A 23,345-nucleotide genomic window follows, 5' to 3' on the forward strand; every position below is an offset into this window, starting at 1 on the left:
CCCCCCCCCCCCCCCAGCAAGTAACAGATAGAACATGTCTGAGAGCTTTGGAGAAAATCAAGAATCAGTTAGAAAAAGGGACTAAAGAACTGGACCAGGTTGTAGTAGCACAGGACCAAGCACAGGATACCAACACGACTACAGCTCTTCAGAATGAAGATGGTAATTACATTCTCACCTGAATATCTGTGAAATTATAGTTTTCATCTCTACTGAGAATTTTATTCTGTTTTGATTGAATTTAAGAAATGAACAAGAATATTTTTCTTTGAATCTCTTGGGAAAAGCTATTATATGTGTATTTATTCCACTTTTCAATGTATTTGAGTACATTTCTTACTAACCATCTTGCCAGGAGCTTCATTTTGTAGTATTCACATTTTTGGAATGGGGATTTATTGTAACCATTGGTAGCAGCTAATAGAACTATTTTCTGTTTGTTTTATGTGAGATAAAAGGATCACTTAAAAAAACAAGACGGTCTTTTGTTTGTATTTTTTATGATTCCATGTATAGAAGCATATATGACTCCTTTGAGGGATGTAAAAGGAGCTCAGACATCAAAATCCACACAACGAAAGACTAACAGAGGTAAGATATGGACTGACCTCATCTTACAACTGTTTTCAATTTAAAATACTAACTTTACTCTCTTAGGAATAAAAATTTTCAAATGTCTTTACTCTCTTAGGAATAAAAATTCTCAAATGTCTTAGGTATACTTAAGTTTCTTTTACTCTCTTCAGCTGATGGAAATTCTTGATTTTTCTGAGGAATGTAAGATCATTATGCTCCAGAGGCTCCTAAATAAAAAATATCAAAAAGATTATACAATTAAGGGCTTTTTGTAGGTAAATCAAGAATATGTTAAATTGCCAGGTCTGTTGGCACATGCCTTTAATTCCAGCATTTGGGAGATAGAGGCAGGTGGATCTATGAGTTCGAAGTCAAACTGTCCTACACAGTGAGTACTGAGACAGCCAGGGCTATGTAGAGAACCCTGTACCAAACAACAAAAGCCAACCAAACAATACAAGGCTAAATAATAGTTTTATAGTTTTAGTAGTATTAGAATTTTTGTGTCATTGAGCACTTTTTTCCCCTTTTACTTCCTTTTCCCCATCTAATTTCATCTTTTTTTTTTTTCCAAACTCAATTTCCCAAGGGGTATCCAACAGTAGAATATTTGTTAGGATAAATTCATGCTTGCTGGTAGGGGACCATGTGGAAAACATCTGAAATTCAAGGCCTTTTTAATTGTTTTATTAATTCCTTATTACAAAAGCAATGCATGCTTATTACAGAAGAATAAGAAAGCACATCCAAGCAGACCTACCATCAAGAACACTAATAGTCCCACCCATGAGCCAAACATGATTTTAATTATTGAAAATAGTTTTATGGCTCTGTTCTAAGTATATTTAATCTTTTCTAGAATAGAATCTGGCCATAATATTGTTTCATTACAAACAATTATTTAAACACCAATTACTGGATATTGTTCAAAATTAGTTCCATATTCTTGGATGCCTTCCTGGGGATAAATACATTAGTGAAAGCAAATAAATAAATGGAGGAGGAAATATATAACAATGAGTAGGGCATATACAGTTATAGAAATTGTCAAATGAACAATTGATTTTGATCAGATTACTTTTAGTTACAGAATAAAGTATGAGAACTCCTTTTTTTTTAAATTCCAAACTTAGTGTATACATGCTACATTTTACTTCTTAGAGATGAGGAACATTGTAGGCCAGATTTAGTATGTCTCTTCTCTTTTTCTTAAATTTTATTTTCTTCTCTTTTTCTTCTTTCTTTCCTTCCTTCCTTCTTTCTTTCTTTCTTTCTTTCTTTCTTTCTTCCTTTCTTCCTTTCTTCCTTTCTTCCTTTCTTTCTTTAAATCAGAATAGGTTTTCATATATCTTAGGTTAACTTCGAACTCTTGCTATTGACCTTGAACTTCTGATTACAGGTTGGGAATATAGGTGGTATACCACTATGCTCCATTTTACATAGTCACTCAAACCAGGGCTTTGTACATGCGAGGTGAACACTACTCACTGAACTACATTCCCTAGTCCTTACTTCTCAACCTTGTAAAATAGTCTAACAGGTAAACCCTGGTGTATAGAGATCTGCTTTTTGTTTTGTTTTTTTAACATTGAATTATATTTAAGAGCACATTTGAACTTGAACCTGCCATGTATACGTTTAAGTATTTTACAAGCAGACTGTATCTTGCTGTTTAAATTTGAAGTCAGGTATGATAATGTCAGACTATAATAACAGCTGTTCTAGAGACTGTGTGGGGATAGCTTGAGCCCATCAGTTTGAGGCCAGTCTAGCTAGGCAACATAGTGCTTCAAAGATAAATACATATAACAGAAACAAAGTTTCATTTTGGAGCTCTTCATTGACTGAATTTGCCTTTGTAACCTTTTTGTTAGTTTTTTCATATACACTGTACCCCTGCTGAAAGAAAATCATCATATATGAGTGTTACCATGCGTGTGTGCAAGAGTATGCATGCGGGTGTTGCTTCTTAGTCACAGTCTACTTGTTTCTGAGACAAGAGTTCATCACTGGTCTAGATAGAGCTCTCCCAAGTATAGAGCCCTAGGGATCTGTGGGTCTCTGTCTTCCCAGTCCTGGGATTATAAGCTTGTGCCACCACACCTGACTGCTGTGTGGGCTCTGGCATTTAAACTCTACCCCTCATCTTTAACAGAGCCAGCACTTTGCCAGCTGAGCTGTCATACCAGCCTAAATGTTTTTATTACCGCATATGGCGACTGAAGTTTGCCTCTTTGTCATGTTTGTCATGTATTTGTAGTGTTCATCCAAAGAAATTTATATAAATTTTAGTCTTTTTTCCCTCGTCTGTGGTGTAGTGAAAGCATCAAGGTGGCTCTAGGAATAAGGAAATGTGTTGAAGAAGATTGTTGTGCTAAAAGTAAAGATTTAGATAGCATGGAAACTATATTTAGAAACATGAAACTATTCGAAATTTTGCTAATAAATTATACTGTCTTTAAGGACGGAAAAAAGCGCCACCTTCATCTAGGACTAACAGGAGGCGTCAGGCTCCTGAGACTGACTCCGAAAGGTATGTCGTATGTTTCTACAAGACACAGAAGATGCCAATCACTTTAATTTTGCTTAGAAGTAGAAAACTATAATTTTCTTGTGAGAGAAACTAATATTACAAGATAATAAAATCCATAAATAATCTGTGACTTTTGCAAACAATTAAAATTATCCATCAGGAACATTAGACTTATGAAGAGATATATATTTTTATTCATTGGCATTGCACTTAGTTACTACTTAGTTTAATGTCTTCTCATTTTTCATGTATTCTTATTCTCATTACCTGACTTTGTGTATATGACTCTGTATCTTTCAGTTACAATTCTGCTTAAAACTTTAGTATATTAGTGGTTTGTATTAATAGTGTTTTTTTTTTTTCAGTCAATGTCAAGCCATAATGGAGCCTGAAAAGTTTGTAGCTCTGCATTTGCTTACTCATTTTATTGGACTGTGCCTATTCTCTTAGATTAAGTCTTAGTGGAAGGATTTAACCATGTTTTAGTGATTTACTAACTATATTAAGAGAACATAGTACTAGTTTTCACTTGAATTTCAAAACTCTCTTTAGGACAAATTGTTGTGGTCTCTATGTAATTACAAGCATCACTATAAAAGCTTGGTGTTTGCTTCTTTCCCTATATGACACCAGGCTTTACCAGTAGATTAAAATTTACCAAATTAGCTAGCTTTTCTGTGATTCATGTGGCTGGATAGCCATCTAGCCAGTGTTTTTTGGTTATTGTTTGGGATTTTAGTTTTAAGCTTAGTTAATAGACTTAGACTGTCAATTATACACTGTTAGACTATCAGAAATTAAAAGTTTTACTTATAAATATTCTGAGTTTTAAAGCTTATGTCTAAATTGAATGTATTTTCAATATCTTTAGTGATCATGGTGTTCCAGAACCACCTTCAGAAGTGAAGATGAGATTACCAAGACGAGCCAAAACAGCAGCACTAATGAAAAGTAAACTTAGTCTTGCACAGCTTATTAATGAAGATCCAAGTTAAGAGAGCTGATGAGGATGGAGTCCTTTGAAGTTGTGCTTATTTTTTTGCTTTAATAGTTACTGTAGTAAAAATAAGAAATGCTTGCTGTGTTTCCGGAAACATGGAGTGTTGCCACATAATTTTGGCATCTGCCAGTGTGATTCATCTGCATGAATACATGCTTGTTTTTATTAGACTGTTAAGTGGATCTAGGAACCTACTCTTAAATAGGTTCCCTTGGTGAACCTTATGAAACTATGACATTTGGAAAGATTTGTAATAAGCCCAGTAGCTTATATTTGAGAAGCTTAGATAGAGTAGATCTAACATAGGTGACGGTGTCAGACATCAAACAAATGGCATTTGAAGGGTGAAGTATGTACGTATAGTTTTAAAGAAGTGCCTATTACCATTGAGGACTGGTATAATGAACCAAAGCATTCCTTATTTACATTAAACAATGGCTTTGAGAATTGTAGGATTTCTATACTAAGTATTTATTTGATAATCTTACCTCAATGGGTAATTTTCTCTTCCTAAAGCGTTCCATATAGGAACCCTTGTTTATGAATGTTTCTGGGATTAGGGAGATGTCCACACACATTAATCATGAAGACAGTGGTTTTTGGCACATCAAAATATAATCTACCTGGAATAATAAACAATACTAATGGGAAATGAAAGTTATAAGAAGTCATCTTTATAGACTGATTTATGAGCAGTTTTTTTGCTATCAATTTCAGTTATCTTTTAAAATTGTCACTTATAAAACAAATGTTTTGAAAATTGCATTGTATAAAAGTAGACCTTTATTTCTGCCATATCCAATGAAATACCTTTTATTATTCCTGGTAATGACCTTTTCTCTTTATTTTGGATAAAAATGTCCTAATGTGAATTTTTTATAAATTGTGCTTCTTTAAATTTATTTGCCAGAGGCTATTTATTTTAGCTGATGTTCTGAGATGGAGTGAAGGTAATATTGCTGGTTTTTAGAACCAAAAGGCTGTTCTATATACATAATATGTGCTTTATAGAACTCGGAAAAGGAGTCAAAGTCACAAAGCGAGAATGCTCATTAAGTAAAACGAAAAGGCATGTATGTTAATGATATAAACCAGTGAAAAACACTGTTCTTCATCTCTCGGTTCTGTGTCTTTTCCTGTGCTTCATATTTCTTATTGTTAAACCTCCTGTTAAATCCTTGCCTTAAAAAAATTCATGGAGAATAGGAATGAATTACGATCTCATTTATATATATGTAGAATATCCAAAAGGAAAGATGCTATGATCATGTAGACACTGTACCAAAGCTTGCTTTTCTGACATAGGAAAAGCAGCTTTTAATCACTAAACCATTAGTAGTAGTCTTAACTACTCAGATTTAGGCAATAGCCATGGCTGCAGGTGTACTTTGCATCATTAGATTAGTAAGGAATATTGTCCAGCTTCTATAGGATATCCCTGTAAGCTTTGGAGTAAACTGCTAAAAGACAGTAAAACCAACAGGTATAAAAGCAGTTAACCTTTTTTTTTTCATTCAAAATTGTTAACTTAAACCAGTGTTCTTGTTTACCATGAGGTACAAATTTGCTGAAGAGTAAACATGCAATTGTGCCATTGCTCTTATAGCTCACAGATGAGAGATTTAAATTACAGAAAGAGAACCAATAACCTAAATTTTCTTTTTACGAATGAAAACATGCTATTTGATAAGCTAATCAACCTTTTTCTATACATATATAACTTTAGAAGAGCTATACTTCCAAGTGATACCTTTGCCTTTCCCAGTTTGCTTCGAGGTAGTTAGTAGCCACCTGTTACACAACTGTTCATGGGTTAGGTCATTATCACACACCTTTACAATACTAGCTTTCTAAATTACAGAATCTGTATATGTCAAAAACTGCACAGAAATAGAACTGGGCAATTACCAATAAAAAGAGAAACATCAAAATCTGCTTTTGTTGCAAAATTCCACAATGGTCTTACCTAATGTTTGTTAAAAAAAAAAAACAGAATTATAATAAAAATGATTAACACTAATGATTTAATATAAAGACATCACAGGACTAGAAATATTTTAGGATCAATTGGTTTTTCATGAGAAAGAATATTGACATATAAAATAATGATAGTGCAAGGACTTTAGACTATTTTTCTTCATGTTTGAGATTTTGGTTATTAACTGTACAGCTGGCTAGAGATGCTGCTGTCAGATTCCACTCAACAGGATGATTAAGGCACATCTTAACAGGGCTCAATGGGCAGCTTGCTGTGTTCTCATCAGACAAATCCACTTTCTCATCAGCTTTCATTTGTAGTACTCTGTAATAAAGAAATGAAAAAAGTAAGACAAAAGATTTTAAGTTTAAATTTCCACTTGTCAACCTTGTAGAAGAGAAGTTTGGAATATTGTTTGCACCATAAAGCAAGTAAGCAAAGCATTTATCATCCTGACATGGCGTGGGAGGTCCTTCTGTCTATGTGTTGCTTTTATTGGTTAATGAATAAAGAAACTGGCTTGGCCTATAGCAAGGTAGAACTTAGGCAACAAAAGCTAGGCTGAATGCTGAGAGAAAGAGGGCCGAGTCAGAGAGAAGCCATGTAACCCCGCCAGAGACAGACGCTGGAAGGAACTTTACCTGGTAAGCCACAGCCACGTATCGATATACAGATTAATGGAGATGGGTTAAATTAATATGTAAGAGCTAGCCAATAAGAAGCTAGAGCTAATAGGCCAAACAATGATTTAATTAATACAGTTTCTGGGTGGTTATTTTGGGGCTGAGCAGCCGGAATGACCAAGTGGCCTTTCTACAACACTGACAGTTCTTGTTCTTTATGCTGCCTTAGTGATCAACAATGCCATTTTTTAGTGTGCCTCGAGGTGTTCACTCAGATACTTCAGTACAAAAGATGTCAATCATTGCATTACATTAGTCTATATAAGAAAGGTGTTTTACTTACCAGAAGGTTTAGCATCAGGGCTACATTTAAGAGAATGAATATTTGTTAATTCCTAATGTGTTCTAGGCTCCCTCATTTTAATTTCATAGCTAAGCAAGGTTGTATATTTACAATGATAAGCTGAGTCTCTGAAAGTTAAGTACAAATATGATGTCATACTGTAACTGGTGTAGAACTGGAAACATAACCCCTTCTCATTCACTTGCTCTGTTAGCTTTCTAGTGGACTGAATAATCATTAGGAGTAGATATAAAAAGTAGGCATGTTTGGTAGAAGAATGCCAAGTTGTCTAGCCTATCTTATCTGGTGGTCAGCTTAACGCAGGAAGAGGCAGTTCCTATTACATAGGACTCCTTTCTTCCCTCCCTCCCTTCCTCTCCCTCCTCTTTCTCTTCCTCTCTCCCTTCCTCTCCCTCCTCTTTCTCTTCCTCTCTCCCTTCCTCTCCCTCCTCTTTCTCTTCCTCTCTCCCTCCCTCCTTGCCTCCTTCCCTTCTTTCTTAGATTAATGAAGTTGATGCTTATTTGAATTTAGGTTGGGTTGGTCAGATGTCTTCTGTGGTTAATCTCTAATGCATGCCCTCTGGTTCTTGCAAGACTCTTATTTCACATGTTAATGGGCACAGTCCTATTTGTTCCTGAATGCCATCATAGGTAACCTTGCCCTCCACTAAGCTTAATCAGACATTTCAATGTTTCAGAGCCTGACCCAAATCTCACATCTCAGAACCTTATTTTAGTACTTGGTAGAATAATGACAGAACTTTTCTTGGCTCTGCTATTGTTTCATGCCTGATATCCTTTTCTAGATCTTAAAGGAGATTGACACACTTAACTGGAGATAAAGCAATGCTGAATATGTGCAAGTTGCCCAACAAAAACAAAAACATAAAAGTAGAAATAATGTAATGCCTAGAATAATCCAGCTCTTTAAATTTATGCAAGCTTGAGTCCAGAAGAAAAGTTATTCCACTTTACTTTAAACTGTTAGTTTAAATGGAATACAACTCTTAAGCCTTTTCCAGCTATGAATCTTCCTATTGGTAATGAGAATATTGAGATATCTCAGTGTGACTTGATAGAGCTGGGCAGCAGCACATTCAGATCCCTTAACCTATTTCTGATTGTTCTGTACAATTTACACTATTAGTACACCAAACCTGCTATACTGTGTTCTAATACCATACCAGTCTCAGTGTTTTTTTTTTTTCCAGGCACAAACATTTTCTACTAAAAACATGGTTTCAATTTATATAATTTTACTAGACAAAACAAAAAACTATGTCAGCTTGTTAGTCATAGAAATATATTAAGCAAAAGTAAAAACAGATGCAATTTGTAAATATTAATATGTTTAAAATAAATTTTGCTTGATCAATGACAGAAAGGTCTAAATGACTATCAGAAATGTCTGAATGGGACTTAAATTTGGGTCCTCTGTGAGAGTAATATGTGTCCTTAACTGCTGAACCATCTTTCTAGCAGAAAAAAACACTTGTTTTAGAGAGTGTTTGGTTTTGATTCTGGGTGGGGATTAAACCTAAGACATCACAGTTTGGCAGGTGATCTAAGTGATGTGCCACTGATAGAACTGACTGTAATTTTAAATCAGGTATTTGATAGACACGTTTCTGAGAACTTAAGGTAAGCTATATGTCAATAAAATGGGTTGGCAGCTAAACATATTAAGCATAAAGCTAAGAAAAGAAAAGTCATAGTTATAAATATTGTTTCACTTGCCATTTTTTGCCAATGATGCCTTTAAAGTGAGTGCTATTACTACATAAATGACAAAGGGTGCACAATTTTTTTTTTTTTTTTTTTTTTTTTTTGGTTTTTCGAGACAGGGTTTCTCTGTAGCTTTGGAGCCTGTCCTGGAACTCGCTCTGTAGACCAGGCTGGTCTCGAACTCACAGAGATCCGCCTGCCTCTGCCTCCCGAGTGCTGGGATTAAAGGCGTGCGCCACCATCGCCCGGCAAGGGTGCACAAAATTACGTGTGCAGAAAAGACAAGAAATAAACTCTTACTATTAATTACTATTAATGTATATACTAATGTTTAATTCATATATACTTATACTATTACAAAGTTCTAAAAATGCTAATTGTCATTCTCTGACCTTATAAAAGTAAGTTTATCCTTCAGTCTATTTTTGTTTGTATGAAAAAGTTGATACTTTGTCAACTTAAGAGAGCCATTCGAAATGTTTTAAAAAATCTATATATATCAACTAAAATGTGTAGTACCTAATATTCTGGTCAAAGGAAGAAGCTAGAGGAGTCCTAAGTCAGCTTTCTTCTGTCAAAGCAGGAAGCTAAAGAGAAGCAATGGTTGTCTGGGATAAAAGAACTCTGAAGTGGCTACCTAGACATCTCAGGTTAGTTCAGTATTAGTGATCTCATGGATCCAAAGGCAATTTAAAGAGTATGTATATGTTTTTGTAATGTGTTTTTTGAGGATCATAAAACCTCAAAAATAATGAGGTTTGCTCATTAGTAGAGCTGTGGTGTCATTTAGACAATCGACTGCATTGTTATGTAACACCGACTCCCAATAAGCTTTATCATTAGCTTATTAATCAACATACAAAAACCCAGTAAATCTTGGTATAATCTACATGTCTGAAAATACCATTTTTGTAGAACATGTTGACCAGGTTGTGTATGAAGGCTCTTCTGTAGTCACCATCTACTAAATCTTAGAGAAGTGATTTGCCCATTATGCAACCCATTATACAAGAATCATGTATTATCTGTACCCTAGCCATCTGTTGTTCTGTGACACTACTTACTTGTCACTTGGGAGACAGAGGTTTATTTGCTTTAGGCAGCAATAGCCCCTTGAGAGCCCTGTTGAATACATAAGCTTCTTTGTAGTAGCAGCTAAATAAAGGGCTTGATTCCTTCATTTCTATAAAGTTAGGGCATAGATGGACATGGGATCCATGTCTGTCTTCTCAGAGGGAGTTAGAAGTCACAGTATGCACAGATAAGCTGGAATTTTGTACAGGCTTTGGATTTTACAGTGACTGTAATGTGCCTGACACCATCAAACTTAAACCAGATAACAATTCTGCATTCTGGATGACTTGTTTACTTTCCTCTAAAAATATAAATGCATTAAATATTTAATATGGCCGAGCTTGAGTCTGTAACTTATTGTCTTCATGAGTATTCAAATATAAAGTCAAGTTTATCACAAAGCTAGTAAGAGAACCTTCACTAAACAGTTACTCAAGTGAAGGATTTTTGATGTGCTTGAGTATGATTTCGGTAGTTACTACAAAACAGCTTTTCAGCTCCTTGAGGAGCCCAAACATGCACACCAGCAGGTCTATATGGTGACTGCAAAACCTTAACCCAAATCTATCTAGTATATTAGGAATGTCAAGCTTGTTTTGTCTTCCTTCAGGGCTCAGTAAGGACACAGGAAGAGACGGTATTCATGCATTATTAACAGAAAAATAAAACTGTAATAAAGACTAAAGAGAAAAGTTAATTTGAGGAAATTGGGAAAGCTAGGGTAAGAAACATTCAAAATAGGTCTTGGATGATAAAGATTAAGATTTATGGCTGAGGGTTTTAGAGCCTCGATTCTGATCCTACAGTTTGTTGAGTGTACATTTTTTTCTACTAGTGGAATGATTAAGTGTATTTATGTCAAGCATAGAATGTATGTAAAATTTCTGGGCCACCTACTATATAGAGCATAGTTCCTCAAGAAATGTGAGCTGATGTTACGCCTGTTAAATTAAAGGATGCATATTTTCACTGGTGGTAAAGTATGGTAGATTTGTGTGTGATTGTAGTGTCTTTAGGTAAGAAGGTTTAACTTGTGTGCAGAGGGAATAAATAGTATTAGACCTAAGGGTATCAAGTCAACAGAGCCACAGGATCTAAACTAGGTACTCAGGACTGGATTGGCACATTGCAAAGGATTATGATTTTTTTTGTCTCTCTGTATGTCTTAAGTGCAGATTTCCAATGATATGGCACTGAGGAATTTTAATGCATGGGTAGTAAGGCAAAATATTTTACATTTCACTTTTGACTTGTTTATAATCTGATGTGATTATTTGGAAGAGCAGGAAAACATGGTAAGAGCACACTTGAAGTTTAATAATTGTGGAGTTTAATCCTTGATAGGACTTATTTATGGTTCACTTCCTATAAGCATATGTGCTTGATCCCCAGCCAGTCTACAGTTTTAAAAGATGTCAGAATTTTTAAAAGGTAGGGACTAATGGGATATGATTTCTCGAAGACATTAATGTTTAATCTTGTGTAAGGTTTTACAGGAGGCAAGATTAGCTGTTATAAAAGAACATGCCTGATTCTTTCATGGTTTCAGTGTCTTGTCTTCTCTCTTCTTCCCCTTTGAAGTCCATGTTAGTTTCATGCTCTTAAGTCTTCAGAACCATGAGCTAAGTGCTGTGGGACAATGGTTTGTACCCTGTCGATTGTATTTTAATAAAATGCTGATTGGCCAGTAGCCAGGCAGGAAGCATAGGCAGGGCAATGAGAACAGGAGAATTCTGGGAAGAAAGAAGTCCCATTCTATAGTCATGACCCAGCCACAGAAGAAGCAAGATGTGAATGCCTCACCAAATAAGGTACTGAGCCATGTGGCTAACATAGATGTGAATAATGGACTAATATAAGTTATAACTGTTAATAAGAAGTCTGAACTAGTAGGCCAATCAGTTTATAACTAATGTAGATCGCTGTATGATTTTTTTGGGGGGGGTGTGGGGGACTTAATGACTGGGAACTGGGAAGGACAGAAACCTCAGAAAACAGCTAAGTAGGCCCTATTTTGTTTAAATACTCATTTTAGGTATTGCATTGCAGACGCAAAACCAAGAATCTTATGATTTATTCCAACAAGTTTTAGAAAGATCACATTAAAGTTTTCTTACATAAAGTGGCACAAAGCCTGTCATACTAGAATACAAGTGTTTGCTTAATAACTGGTATATGATATCAGAGTGTGTTAGAGTAAACCATGGTATAGAAATTCACAAGAAATATAGAATAAAGTACTAGTTCTCTATTCTGCTAAGTAACAGACCCAGAGAGAATAGTCATGTGGATTTTGTCAAGTATTTGGATTTGTGTATTTACTTTATAGAACCTGTAGAAGTGAAGAAACTAGAAAGAGACCATTGGTCTGGGGAGAAGGGGCTTAAAGGAGAGGGACCTATTAGAACATAGCTGTTATAAAGAGAAAGATGGGAAGAAGGGTGGGAGGGTAGGTTTTGAATACTAAAAGTCTTTCAAAAAGACTTATAGAAGCCTATTTTATAAGCATATACACATATACATGTTCATATAAATTTAATTAGAGTTATCCTACATAGAAGATATGCTCTTCCTAGAAGCCATGGACTGCCAAAAAACAAAACACGTAGTACCAGGTGGGGGATGCCCCTCTTCAAGCTATTGCTGAGAGGTGTCTTGAAGGACCCTCTCTTCTTCCCCTGAAGCAACATATAGGCTATTGTCATTGCTCTTGGTTGTCCACCAGTACTTGATTTTAAGACCATATTGTTGAAAACACCACATGTTGGCTTCAGGATGCAGAAAAATCAACTTGGTACTAACCAAGAATCTTCCTCTTTCCTGGCTTGCTGTTAGTGGAATGTACTTTGGACCTATGGGCACTGTGGATAGGGTAGTTATTAGTGTTTTACCCAACTGTGAACTTTATAAAATACAGTGATGACTGATGTGGCAGAATATGCACATGGATACAGCAATGGTACATATGTTACAATCCTGATTGGATTTAACTGGTACTGTATAAATTGTCAAGAACCCACTGTTAGGTAGCTCACCAGACCTATGGTAAACCTACTATGTTTGTTCTGGTAAATGGATATAATATCAAACTACCTCGAAATTTTTATCTGTACCCATCTATTAGAGCAGGTTTCAGACCACATCAGAGGAGTCGGTGGACAGTGATTAACATGTCTGTTGAGTGTTCAGCCACAAATGGGAACCCTTGCCCCAAGCTCAACAACCATCATGGAAATGGACGGGGAGATTTTCAGAGGCAGACGTTGGGGAGTATCAGAGTCAAACAGTGTCCTCTGGACATGACTGCAGCACTCACCAATTCACAGCAGCTGTGGTTTCCTACACAAGCCAAGCCTGTCAACATAGTAGCAAGGAGGGGAAAGGGCTCATGAATCCCTACACAAAAGTGTGGGCCTATGGGCAGTTAATGACTTGTGAGGGAGAGTGAGTTAGTTTTCTTTAAAGTGTGACTCCTGATAGATCAATTGTGGTTCCCAGTAGATGGCCCCATACCCAGCAGGATATAGCTAGCACAAATTAGACTTAATAGGTTAAAGATGAGGAACACAATGTGTGGGGGTTTAAAGTAATACTAGCTTGAGGTCCTGCCATGACTTAGAGTGTTTTTGCACTCTGTTCCCAACTGCTTTCTCAGGATTCATCTTAATATTGTTTCTCTTACGGCAAACAGAATTGTTCGATGACTTAATTTCTTTACCTGTTTCTAAATTCACCCTTCTGCACTATAAGCAGTCGCTAGTGTAATTGCTGTCAAGTGGTGTGTTAGCAGTGGTGTTGACAGCTGATAGACAGACCTGCTTGAAGGATGTGAAAGCTTCATGGACCAGAGATAAGCCAGCTAACAATGAGACAGTGAGGGAGCAAAACCAAAATCAACATTGGATCTCTATTTGTTAAGCATAGACTCATGACTAAAGTAAATAAATGCTTGGTGTTGGAGTGTTAGATGTCAGTGCTGTTGGTTATTTTCACTTTGTTATTTGGATCCTCACCATATGGTTTTAGTCAGTATAGTTTTAACCTTGAAAAAGAATGTACCACAACTCTTGTTCCTCATTAGCTCTTTAGACCTAGGTGGCTTAAATGAATAATCTTATACTTGGTATTACCATCTCCTTGTGCTTCACTCAGTAAATTAAACTGTCTGGCATCCATGAAAATAGTACTTATTCAAGTCACCCCTGGCCATCACATTGATGAGTGCATCTTTAGGTCTTACCTTGTTTCCTTAGCAACATTCATTCAGTACTGTTGGCCCCCTGCTATGTCTCCCCCCTCAGGGATAGGGCCTTTGAAAAGTTAATCAGTCCTACAGACTAGACTGGTTTCCTGCTTTGAGGAAGAGATATCAGAGTCTTCGAATATAAGAGAACAACGAGAAGTTCTGTAAGCCAGAAAACTGTCACCAGAAACCAAACCATGCTGGACTTTGTGGACTGCTCAGCCTCCAGAACTGAAAGCAGATGACTTGTTTAAGCTGTAAGTTTGTGGTATTTGTGTCAACCCAAGCAGACTAAGCTACCTATCTCATTTTTCCTGAAACAGTTTTTGGCCTTTGAGACCATGCATATTACCTGGCTGCCTTTTCCACTGTATGCCACTTTATTGGAAAAATAAAGGTTGGGATTTCTCAAAGTTGAGTTCCAGGCTCTTCTCATTCTGCAAGTTCTCCTTTAAGGTCCTCCTCCATGTTCTGTTGTGTTTGTAAATGCTATCTTAGCTCAACTCAACTGACAGCTTCACAAAAGATTTCCCTGTTTTACCCAAAGTTGCTGCTAAGAAATTCATTCTAGTGTTCAGCATCTTCAACACAGCTTACCACTGCTTCATGTTTCTGTTTTTCTTTCTCTTTCACTGAATACAAGCATGAGGAGAGCAGAGATCCTTGCTGTATTTTGCTCAGCGTTTCTTTCCAGCAGTGAGCACATAACAAGTGGGCAAATGCTTGTTGAAAGAATAAATCTGGGATTTCTGCTTTTGGCCACAATAAAGTAATAGGAGCCAGATTTATCTTCTTGCTTTGAAAGAATTTAAACTGTTCCTACAGGAAACAAAGCCTACAGCTGACTAAGCACCTCACAGATTTCCAATCTGCATGACTGGGAGAGGAACCCAGGAGGGATTGGAAATATTTAGAGTAAAGGAGACAATTGAGAGCTTCTGAGAGAAACGCAGCAGGAGTGAGCAAGCTAGTTGTGCATAACTCAGAGTTAAGGGTCTCTCAGATCTTTAGACATGCTGGAGAGCAGGGCATGAAAGTTTTCCAAGGCTGTGAAAAGGACCAGGTGCAAAATTATGAGGTCATACACATCTGGATATAATTTGCAATCCCACCTATCAGACTTTGGGTCTTTTAAGAGTCTTCATGAGTGTTAAGACTGCTCCAAATGGAGAATTTTCCAATCATGGTATTTGGAAGCTACATAATTCTTTATTGTGAAGGGGCACCCAATGCACTGGAAGATGTTTAGCAACATCCCTAGCCTTCTACATGTCCACAGCATCATCTAAATGTGACAGTAAAAATTGTTTCCTATGGCGCAAATTCACCCCCAAGAACCACTGTTGTAGACTAAAGATTATTCTGGCTTTTTCCAGCAATGCTTAAAACTAGACTTGGAATGATCAAAGCATTTCTCAGAGTCCAACGGTTATTCTGGCTTTTTCCAGCAATGCTTAAAACTAGACTTCAAAGGATCAAAGCATTTCTCAGAGTCCAAACATGTAAAGTATCATGAAAAACCCAGCACAAAACAGGGTAAAGTTCACGATGTCTCACGTTTTATACATGTCATAGATGAAAATGATTCCTAACAACAAAAATTAAGTCCACAGGGACAGATAACACATAAAGCTAGCACAAAAGGAGGTCAATACAGGTATTGAAAATATACTTAAAGTGTATTGCTTTTGTTTATGCTATATTTGTTTAACTGAAGTTGTGATTCTTTGCCTGTCTAAAACACCTAATGGTCTAATAAAGAGCTGAAAGGTCAATTGTGGGGCAGGAGCAAGAACAGGTGGCGCTGGCAGGAAGAGAATAAATAGGAGGAGAAACATTGGAAGAGAAGAAGCAAGGTAGAACAAGGAGAGGAGGATGCTAAAGGCCAGCCACTCAGCCAGCCACGGGGTAAGAGTGAAAGTAAGATATAAGAAAGTAAGAAAAGAGAAAAGCCCAGAGAAAAAAGGTAGAGAGGTAATTAAAAAAAAAAAAAGAAAGCTGGTATGCAATAAGCCAAGCTAAGGCGGGGCATTTAAGTCAGAATAAGCCTCGGTGTGTGATTTATTTGGGAGCTGGGTGGTGGGCCCCAAAAAGCAAAGAGTAAGAAACCAACAACACCATTTTGGCGTTCCAATGTGAGGCTAGAGTAAAAGAAAAACCAACAAAAAGCAGTACTATCTACAATCAGCAAAGAGAAAATTGAGGTAACTACTGAATGAGTATTTGCCCTGTGTGCAGAATACATATGATACATATCACAGAAGCAGAGTAAGAGAGGTGGGTACTTATTGAAGAAACATATCTAAACTAAACTCATATTCAAGGTGTTCAACAAATACTAAGTAGAGAAAATAAAGGATAATGCTAAGATTTTTCACAAACTGCTAACAAGGAAAAATTAATGTGCAGAAGACAAACATTAACCATAGCAGACTAAATTTCAGGAACAGTAAGGTAAAAAACATCTTTAAAATACTAAAAGAAAACCAGACAAATTTGAAATCCATATTCATGAAAAAAATACTTTGCAGTGCTGGGGCTCGAACTCAGGGCTTTACACATGCTCAGCAAGCGCTTTGCCACTGAACAAACATCCGAGCCACACTTGAAGAGGCTCAGGCTGGCCCTGAACTCTTGTATACCTTCAAACCCACAATCTGGAGTTGGAATGCAGGTGTGTACCTCTGCCCAGCTCTAAAAAGGAATGTCACATAAAGAGTAAAAGCTGAACGGAAATAGTCCACAGCAGAAATGTACTACAGGAAACTCAAGGAAAAGATTCAGAAAGAATGAAATTTAGATGGAAATCTTTATTTGTTAAAAAAAAAAAATGAAGAGCACCAAAAATGGAAAACTCATCCTATTTAAGGAAATCCACTTGGAAGATGATTGTGCATTACATCCTGGACATAGCTTGTGTGTTCCCAAGGATTCACACGCTTTAGAAGTACAGTAGTATTAAGGTGGTAGACCCTCCAGGGGGCTGCCTAGTGGGAGGACACTATCCTCAGAGGAGAATCATGTAGTTTTCACAAGACCCAAATGTTGTAGGTGGTCATATCATTTTCTGCCTCTGCATGCTGTGAGCCAGGTTTGGGGTCTCTTGACAAAGGCTGAATAGTTGAGGCTGCTTGATCCTTCAGTCTCCAGGGCATGAGATAAACTTATGTTCTTTAGAAAGTGTCCATCTCAAGTATTTCGTTATAGCAACAGAAGACATGTGCAAAGGAAAATAGGAATAGTATTACTATTTATAAAACAGTGTTTGTACAGTTTGTGCATTTACAGAAGGAAAATGTACGGCAGCAATAGGAATAGTAGTATCACTATTTATAAAACAGTGTTTGTACAGTTTGTACATTTACAGAAGGAAAATGTACGGCAGCAAGAGCACAAAGACCTGGGGAAGGAAGCAAAATGTTTTGTTATGAAATTGTTATTCATGCTAAGCCTCCTGACCTGAACTGGCCATCCTGTGATCAGATTGGTGACTACCCTGGCTGTCATGGGAGAGCCTTCATCCAATGAGTGATGCAGGTAGGATCAGAGACCCAGAGACACCTGCTCAGGGAGTCCTGCTGAGGAAAGGGAAGAGGGGTTGGACCAGGGTGGGGGCATGTCAGGGATATAGGAAAACTGAAAGAAACAGCTTGGCTCATGGGAACTTTGTCAGAATCTGAACTAACAACCAGAGAGCCTGCATGGGACGAACCTGCATATATAGCTATATAACTTGGTCTATTTGTGGGACTCCTAATAATAAAAGCAGGGCCTGTCCCTGGTGCTTTGGCTGGCTCTGGGCGACCTCTTTCTGCTGGATTTTCTTGCCCAGTATGAATAAAGGGAGAGGTTCTTGGTCTTATGGCAGCTTGATATACCATCCTTTGCTGATGTCCAGGAGAGGCCCGCCCCTTTCTGAGCGAATACTGAGGAGAGGTGGATTGAAAGGGGGTGGGGCCTGCAGTAGGGATGTAAAATAATAAATTAAAAATTTATTATTCATGAAGTGGTATAATTGAAGGTGATAAGCAAATGATAATCTCGTGTAAATCTAACAGTACCATTTCAAATTGTATGTGTGGCCTTGGGGATTCAGTCTAGGCTATCACCCAGATGAGTAGGCACTCTAAGCTATATCCCCAGCCTCCTCTTAAACCTTTCAAGGCTGGACTTCATTCAGCCTTTGGCCTCAGCCTCCCAAGTAGTTTAGATCAGAAGCTGTGTCTACAGGCCCACTATAATAATCACTTTAAAAAAAAGAATGAAGAAATTAAATAGACTATTAAACTAGATGGACACCAAGAGAAGAAAAATAATAGGCTAAATAGAAAACAGCTGATTTAAACTAAATTATATTAATAACATGAAATATAAGTGGCTTAGTAAAAGGTAGAGATTATCAAACTTAAAAAAAGACATGTCTCAACCCTATGCTGAAACTCATCTAAATATAAAGGCATAATTGGGAAAAAAGTTACAGAAAAGATACCATAAAAATAGTGTAAACTGAGTCAAATCATCACAAAATAAAATAGACTCCAGAGTACAGGGCATTTTAGGGATCAAGAAGTTCATTCTACAATGAAAAAGAAATCAGCTTAACAAAGTAGTTAATGATTCTAATTATGTCTGCATCTAACAGAGTGCTTCAGAATGCAGGAAGTGAGACTGAACAAAGAAAAGCTCAGCCCAAGCCTGACACTTCTCTAAGGAAAGTCAGAGTAAACTGACGTCCTTAGGGTTATTTACCAACTTGCATCACTGGCACTCAATGGGCTCTCAAAAGATAGAGCATCTACACTGTTTCAGCATCAGAGATCATTTAAAAAGGTTTAAATGGATTCTGGAGCCTGAAGGCCAAGGAGACAGTTCCATGAGCAACTGGTGACCTGAGTTTGATTCCCAGGGACCCATATGCTCGACGGAGAGAACTGACTTCCAGACGTTGTCCTCAGGTCTTCATATGTGCGCCGTATGTGTACACTTGACCACCAATTCACACATACAGGTAAGTAAACAGAAATAAATAAAACACAGTAAAAGATTCTGGAGCATAAACTAAATCTGTCAATAAAGACTGGATTGATGTAAATTACTCTTTAAAGCCACAAATTAGAAATCACTAACAGGGATTAATAAAAATCTGGGGCTGGAGAGATGGCTCAGCCGTTAAAGGCTAGGCTCACAACCAAAATAAAAAATCTCAACTATTTGGAAACTAAACAACAAAGTTCAAAATAATCCATGGGCGAGATGAGATAACAAATTGCCAAGACAGTAATATCAGATGAGGAATGATGAAATGCTGGCAAACGGACACATGATTTGGAAAAAGGATATATAAAGCTAATAGTTTTTCTGGCTTTAACTCTGTTACAGTTTTCTTCTTTTATTGGGGAAGATAATTGCAAAAAATATAATTGGTAATGAAAGTGCAAAAGCACCAAGCCAAACTTCATGGCTTCAGAATGGTCATTCTAACTGTGAATTCATTGAAATATAGAGGTTGGGAATGAAAACTTTAATCTAGCCGCATGATCTTTTTATTTGTGAACTCATTGCAATAAAATGATTTTTATTAAAAATTGTAAGTTAAAATTTCAATTAATAAAAATATATCAGAGCAAAATTTGAATACACCTCAAGTATTTAGAGTGAAATTTACAACATTATGCTAACATTAATAAAGAGTTAAATCTTCTCATCTCTGTAACATTACACTCTTGGCCAAGAGTTCTCTTAGTACCTGGATCAACAGTATAAGCATCCCTTGGGCTCCAGTCAACATCTACTTTGTTGATGATGCCCAAAACACACTAAAGACTATGTATGAGCCGGGCGGTGGTGGCGCACGCCTTTAATCCCGGCACTTGGGAGGCAGAGGCAGGCGGATCTCCGTGAGTTCGAGACCACCCTGGTCTACAAGAGCTAGTTCCAGGACAGGCTCCAAAACCACAGAGAAACCCTGTCTAGAAAAACCAAAAAAAAAAAAAAAAAAAAAAAAAAGACTATGTATGACTCACTGTTATAAGGTAGATTCATCTCTTTTGAGCTACCATAGGCTCTATGCCTTCACTCTTTCCTTATACCACCTCTTCTTCACAATGTAATCAGAGATCTTTTTAGGATATCACATATCTATCCCATTCACATGAAGTCTAAATCTGTGTGATGGCTCACCAGAAGACCCTTTATCTATTCTTCAGACCTTACCATTATTATTACCTGCTATTATGTTTTCTCCATTTCTTTTGACTTGAAACACACATTCCATGCCTTTATCTTTGTAGCCTAGCAGAACTGTATCTGGTTTTATTTCCCATTGTTTCCCATGTGCTCAGTATACTGGCTAGCATAGCGAAGATGAACCTGTTTTTGAGACTGGGTCTTGAGCTATGCCCAGCCTGGCCTGAAATTTGGGCTCCTTCCCAGCTTCCCAAGGGCTGAGATTATAGGTGTGCACTATAGAGTGACAAACACTTCTGAGTGAATGTATTAATAGAAAATAAAATCTAGTTTTTTATGCTCCTATAACAGAGAATCAACAAAAACAATGGACTTCCCAGTGTTGCCTACAACTACAGGAAGGAATAAGCCAATGCTTGATTGAAAATTCAACCAATATAAACAAGGAAAAAAAATCATATACCTCTCATGTTTTGACTTTTACCTTTTTTGGTAAAGCATCAATAGGTAACTGTGTCAGGCTTAGTATTGTAATACCATGATTCTTAGAGGTACAGTGATGAAAGCTGTTTATGGTCTAGCAAAAATGAGGGAAAGAAACTGGAAGTAGGAGAGCTGGCCTATATGAGTTCTGAGTTCTTTGTTTTTACTATTATTACTTAGATCAGAGTAGAAAAAGACAAGCTATTGAGCACACTGCAAGGGAGCACCAGGAAAGTTAGGACATAGAAAACCTGCCAAGAATTTGGATTTCTTTCTTTCTTGTGGAGGTTTTTTTTATTTGTATACGTATTTGCGTCTGTGCACCACAGGTATACAGTGCCTGCAGAGGCGCAAAGAGGGTGTCAGATCCCCAGGGACTTAAATTAGAGATAGGTGTGAGCTACCATGTGTATGCTAGAAACTGTGGGTCCTGTGAAGAGCAGCCAGTACTTTTATCCATTGAGTCCTGTCTCCAGTCCACATTTTGAATTCTCAAGTGAAGAAACAAATATGGAGTGGATTTGATTGCCACGTTTTGAACCACAGCCACTTGACTGGCAGGATTTCAAGGTAAGCCTGTATAATACAGCATGCCTGTCTCAAGAAAGGATTAAATAAAACGAAAAATACAAACGACAGAGTCTACTTGAGTTTATGAGGTAACAAGATCATACGAGGCAGATGTGAAACAATGAAATCACCCCTAACAAATGACAGCAGCCAGCCATCAGGAAGAGGATGACCTCTGAACTTACCTCAGCTAGATAAAACAGGGCTACAATCTGAAATAATACAGATCTGTAAGATGGAAAATCTGTTGCCTATGGCTCCCCAGCACCATGCTGCTGGATAAGGATGGACACCGTTCCAGTGAGACACAACACCACAGCTAAAGTAACAACTGTTGGGAGAGGTGGGGGCAGAACTGGGAATGAATAAAAGTCATTTTGAGCTGTGTTTTTTAAACTAGCCAGAATTTGTTTTCTAGCTATAACCTACCAATAAATGCAACAGTAAAGTCATCCAATGTCTAATAAGCAAAACCGGTACCAGAATATGATTCATCTTGGTTTGAATGGCATTTGCCACAGTATTCCTTCACTGCTGCATGTTACCAAAGCCTGTTACTTGGGTTTGATTCCACGCAGAACAGCCTTACACATAGCACACACCTTATTTTTACACTCACATCCTTTTCTGAATCCCTATCAGAAAACTCTGAAAGGAAGTGCTCCCAAGTAGGTAAACAAAAAGTGACATAAAAAGTTTAGGAAATTTAATTTAAAATGCAGAGGAGGAACTGTGCCTTAGGGGAAACGAGGCAAAACTGATTCACTCCAGCATATTTGGTGCCAGAGCGCCTTGTACACAAGAGTGTCATAGTGTTGATGTTCCTTGGAATCCACCTTTGGAAGCTTGTACAGAAAGTACAGCTTAGGTGACTGAACTATGTAGGAATAACCCACTCTGAACCTGAGAGTTTATCCATTATGTAACAATTATGATATTGAATAATAGAAACTACAATAACTATGCCACAATGAGATACCTTAACTCCACAAACTTGAAAGAGTATTTTGTGTTCAATCATCAAAGTGACTGAATGTTCTAAGGGTACTGAAGAGGGTGGGTTAAAGTTTCAGCTCTGGTCTCAGGTAGCTGAAGGGATCTGTCACTTCAAAGTCGCCCATTAAGTGATAAATTTTTGTGAAAAAGCAGCTTTTTGAACACAAAATAAATGAAAATTTTCAGTCATTTTTTTCAGGACAGAAGACAAAATAGGAGAAGCTGATATTTTTAATATTTTAAGAGTTATGAGAAAATCCAAATTCTTGAGTATTTGTAGAAAATACAACATTTTAGGATGATTCAAATGAGTCTACAATACTTACAAGTCCTTAGTAGGTTCGTAGTCTTAACAAGTCATTTATGTCCAAAGTCAGTATGTGTTTACCCAGGCAGTTAGCAATTAGGGACAGACACATGAACATCAGCAAAGGTCTGTATTACCATTTGTTGACAACACAGTCCATTTAGGCCAATATCACCTAGAAGTCCTAAGCACCTGGTCCTTCACACACCCCACTTTAGGGCTGGGGATGTAGTGCAGTGACAGACTGTCTTTCTATCATGTACTTGGCCCTGGGTTCAAGTTCTAGCATTATATATACATATGTAAACTACATCTAATCAAACACTCCTTTTCTTCTCCAACTCCCACGTTTTGTGCCACTATTAGAAGAGATTATTCATAACTCAGTTTGATCATATGGATCTTTATTCAGAGAATGCTGGTCATAGCAGATTCATTCCTTTAGCCTTTTTCTTTACACACATGATGAACCAAAGCATACTCTGGCAGCTGATATAAGAATACACCACTATTTAAATCTATATATCTAGAGACAGTTATTCAAACCTCATGTTTCCTAATCCAACTGAACTATTCCCAGTATATATCAACTGTGAATGTGTGTACATGCTGTGTGCATGCGAGAGTCCAGGTCAATAATGGGTATATATCAACTGTGAATGTGCACATGCTGTGTGCATGCATGCGAGAGTCCAGGTCAATAATGGG

At 37.2% G+C, this 23,345-nt stretch overlaps 2 protein-coding genes across 2 annotated transcripts in view; one reads left to right on the top strand and one right to left on the bottom strand.

The window, feature by feature from the left end:
• The window catches only part of Ncapg (non-SMC condensin I complex subunit G), a 33,421-nt gene extending 27,620 nt beyond the window's left edge, over positions 1–5,801 (top strand). Inside the window, exons 18-21 of the mRNA XM_005366003.2 lie at positions 18–162; positions 517–591; positions 3,040–3,109; positions 3,981–5,801. Of these exons, the coding sequence (XP_005366060.1) occupies positions 18–162; positions 517–591; positions 3,040–3,109; positions 3,981–4,104 (414 nt within the window). The 3' untranslated portion in view covers positions 4,105–5,801. The remainder of the gene's footprint in view (positions 1–17; positions 163–516; positions 592–3,039; positions 3,110–3,980) is intronic.
• Positions 5,802–6,045: 244 nt separating this feature from the next.
• Positions 6,046–23,345, bottom strand: part of Lcorl (ligand dependent nuclear receptor corepressor like) — a 161,165-nt gene continuing 143,865 nt past the window's right edge. The window contains exon 7 of the mRNA XM_005366002.3: positions 6,046–6,411. Within this exon, the coding sequence (XP_005366059.1) occupies positions 6,237–6,411 (175 nt within the window). The 3' untranslated portion in view covers positions 6,046–6,236. The remainder of the gene's footprint in view (positions 6,412–23,345) is intronic.

This window comes from Microtus ochrogaster, unplaced genomic scaffold (genome assembly GCF_000317375.1).
Source record: "Microtus ochrogaster isolate Prairie Vole_2 unplaced genomic scaffold, MicOch1.0 UNK5, whole genome shotgun sequence".
NCBI lineage: Eukaryota > Metazoa > Chordata > Mammalia > Rodentia > Cricetidae > Microtus > Microtus ochrogaster.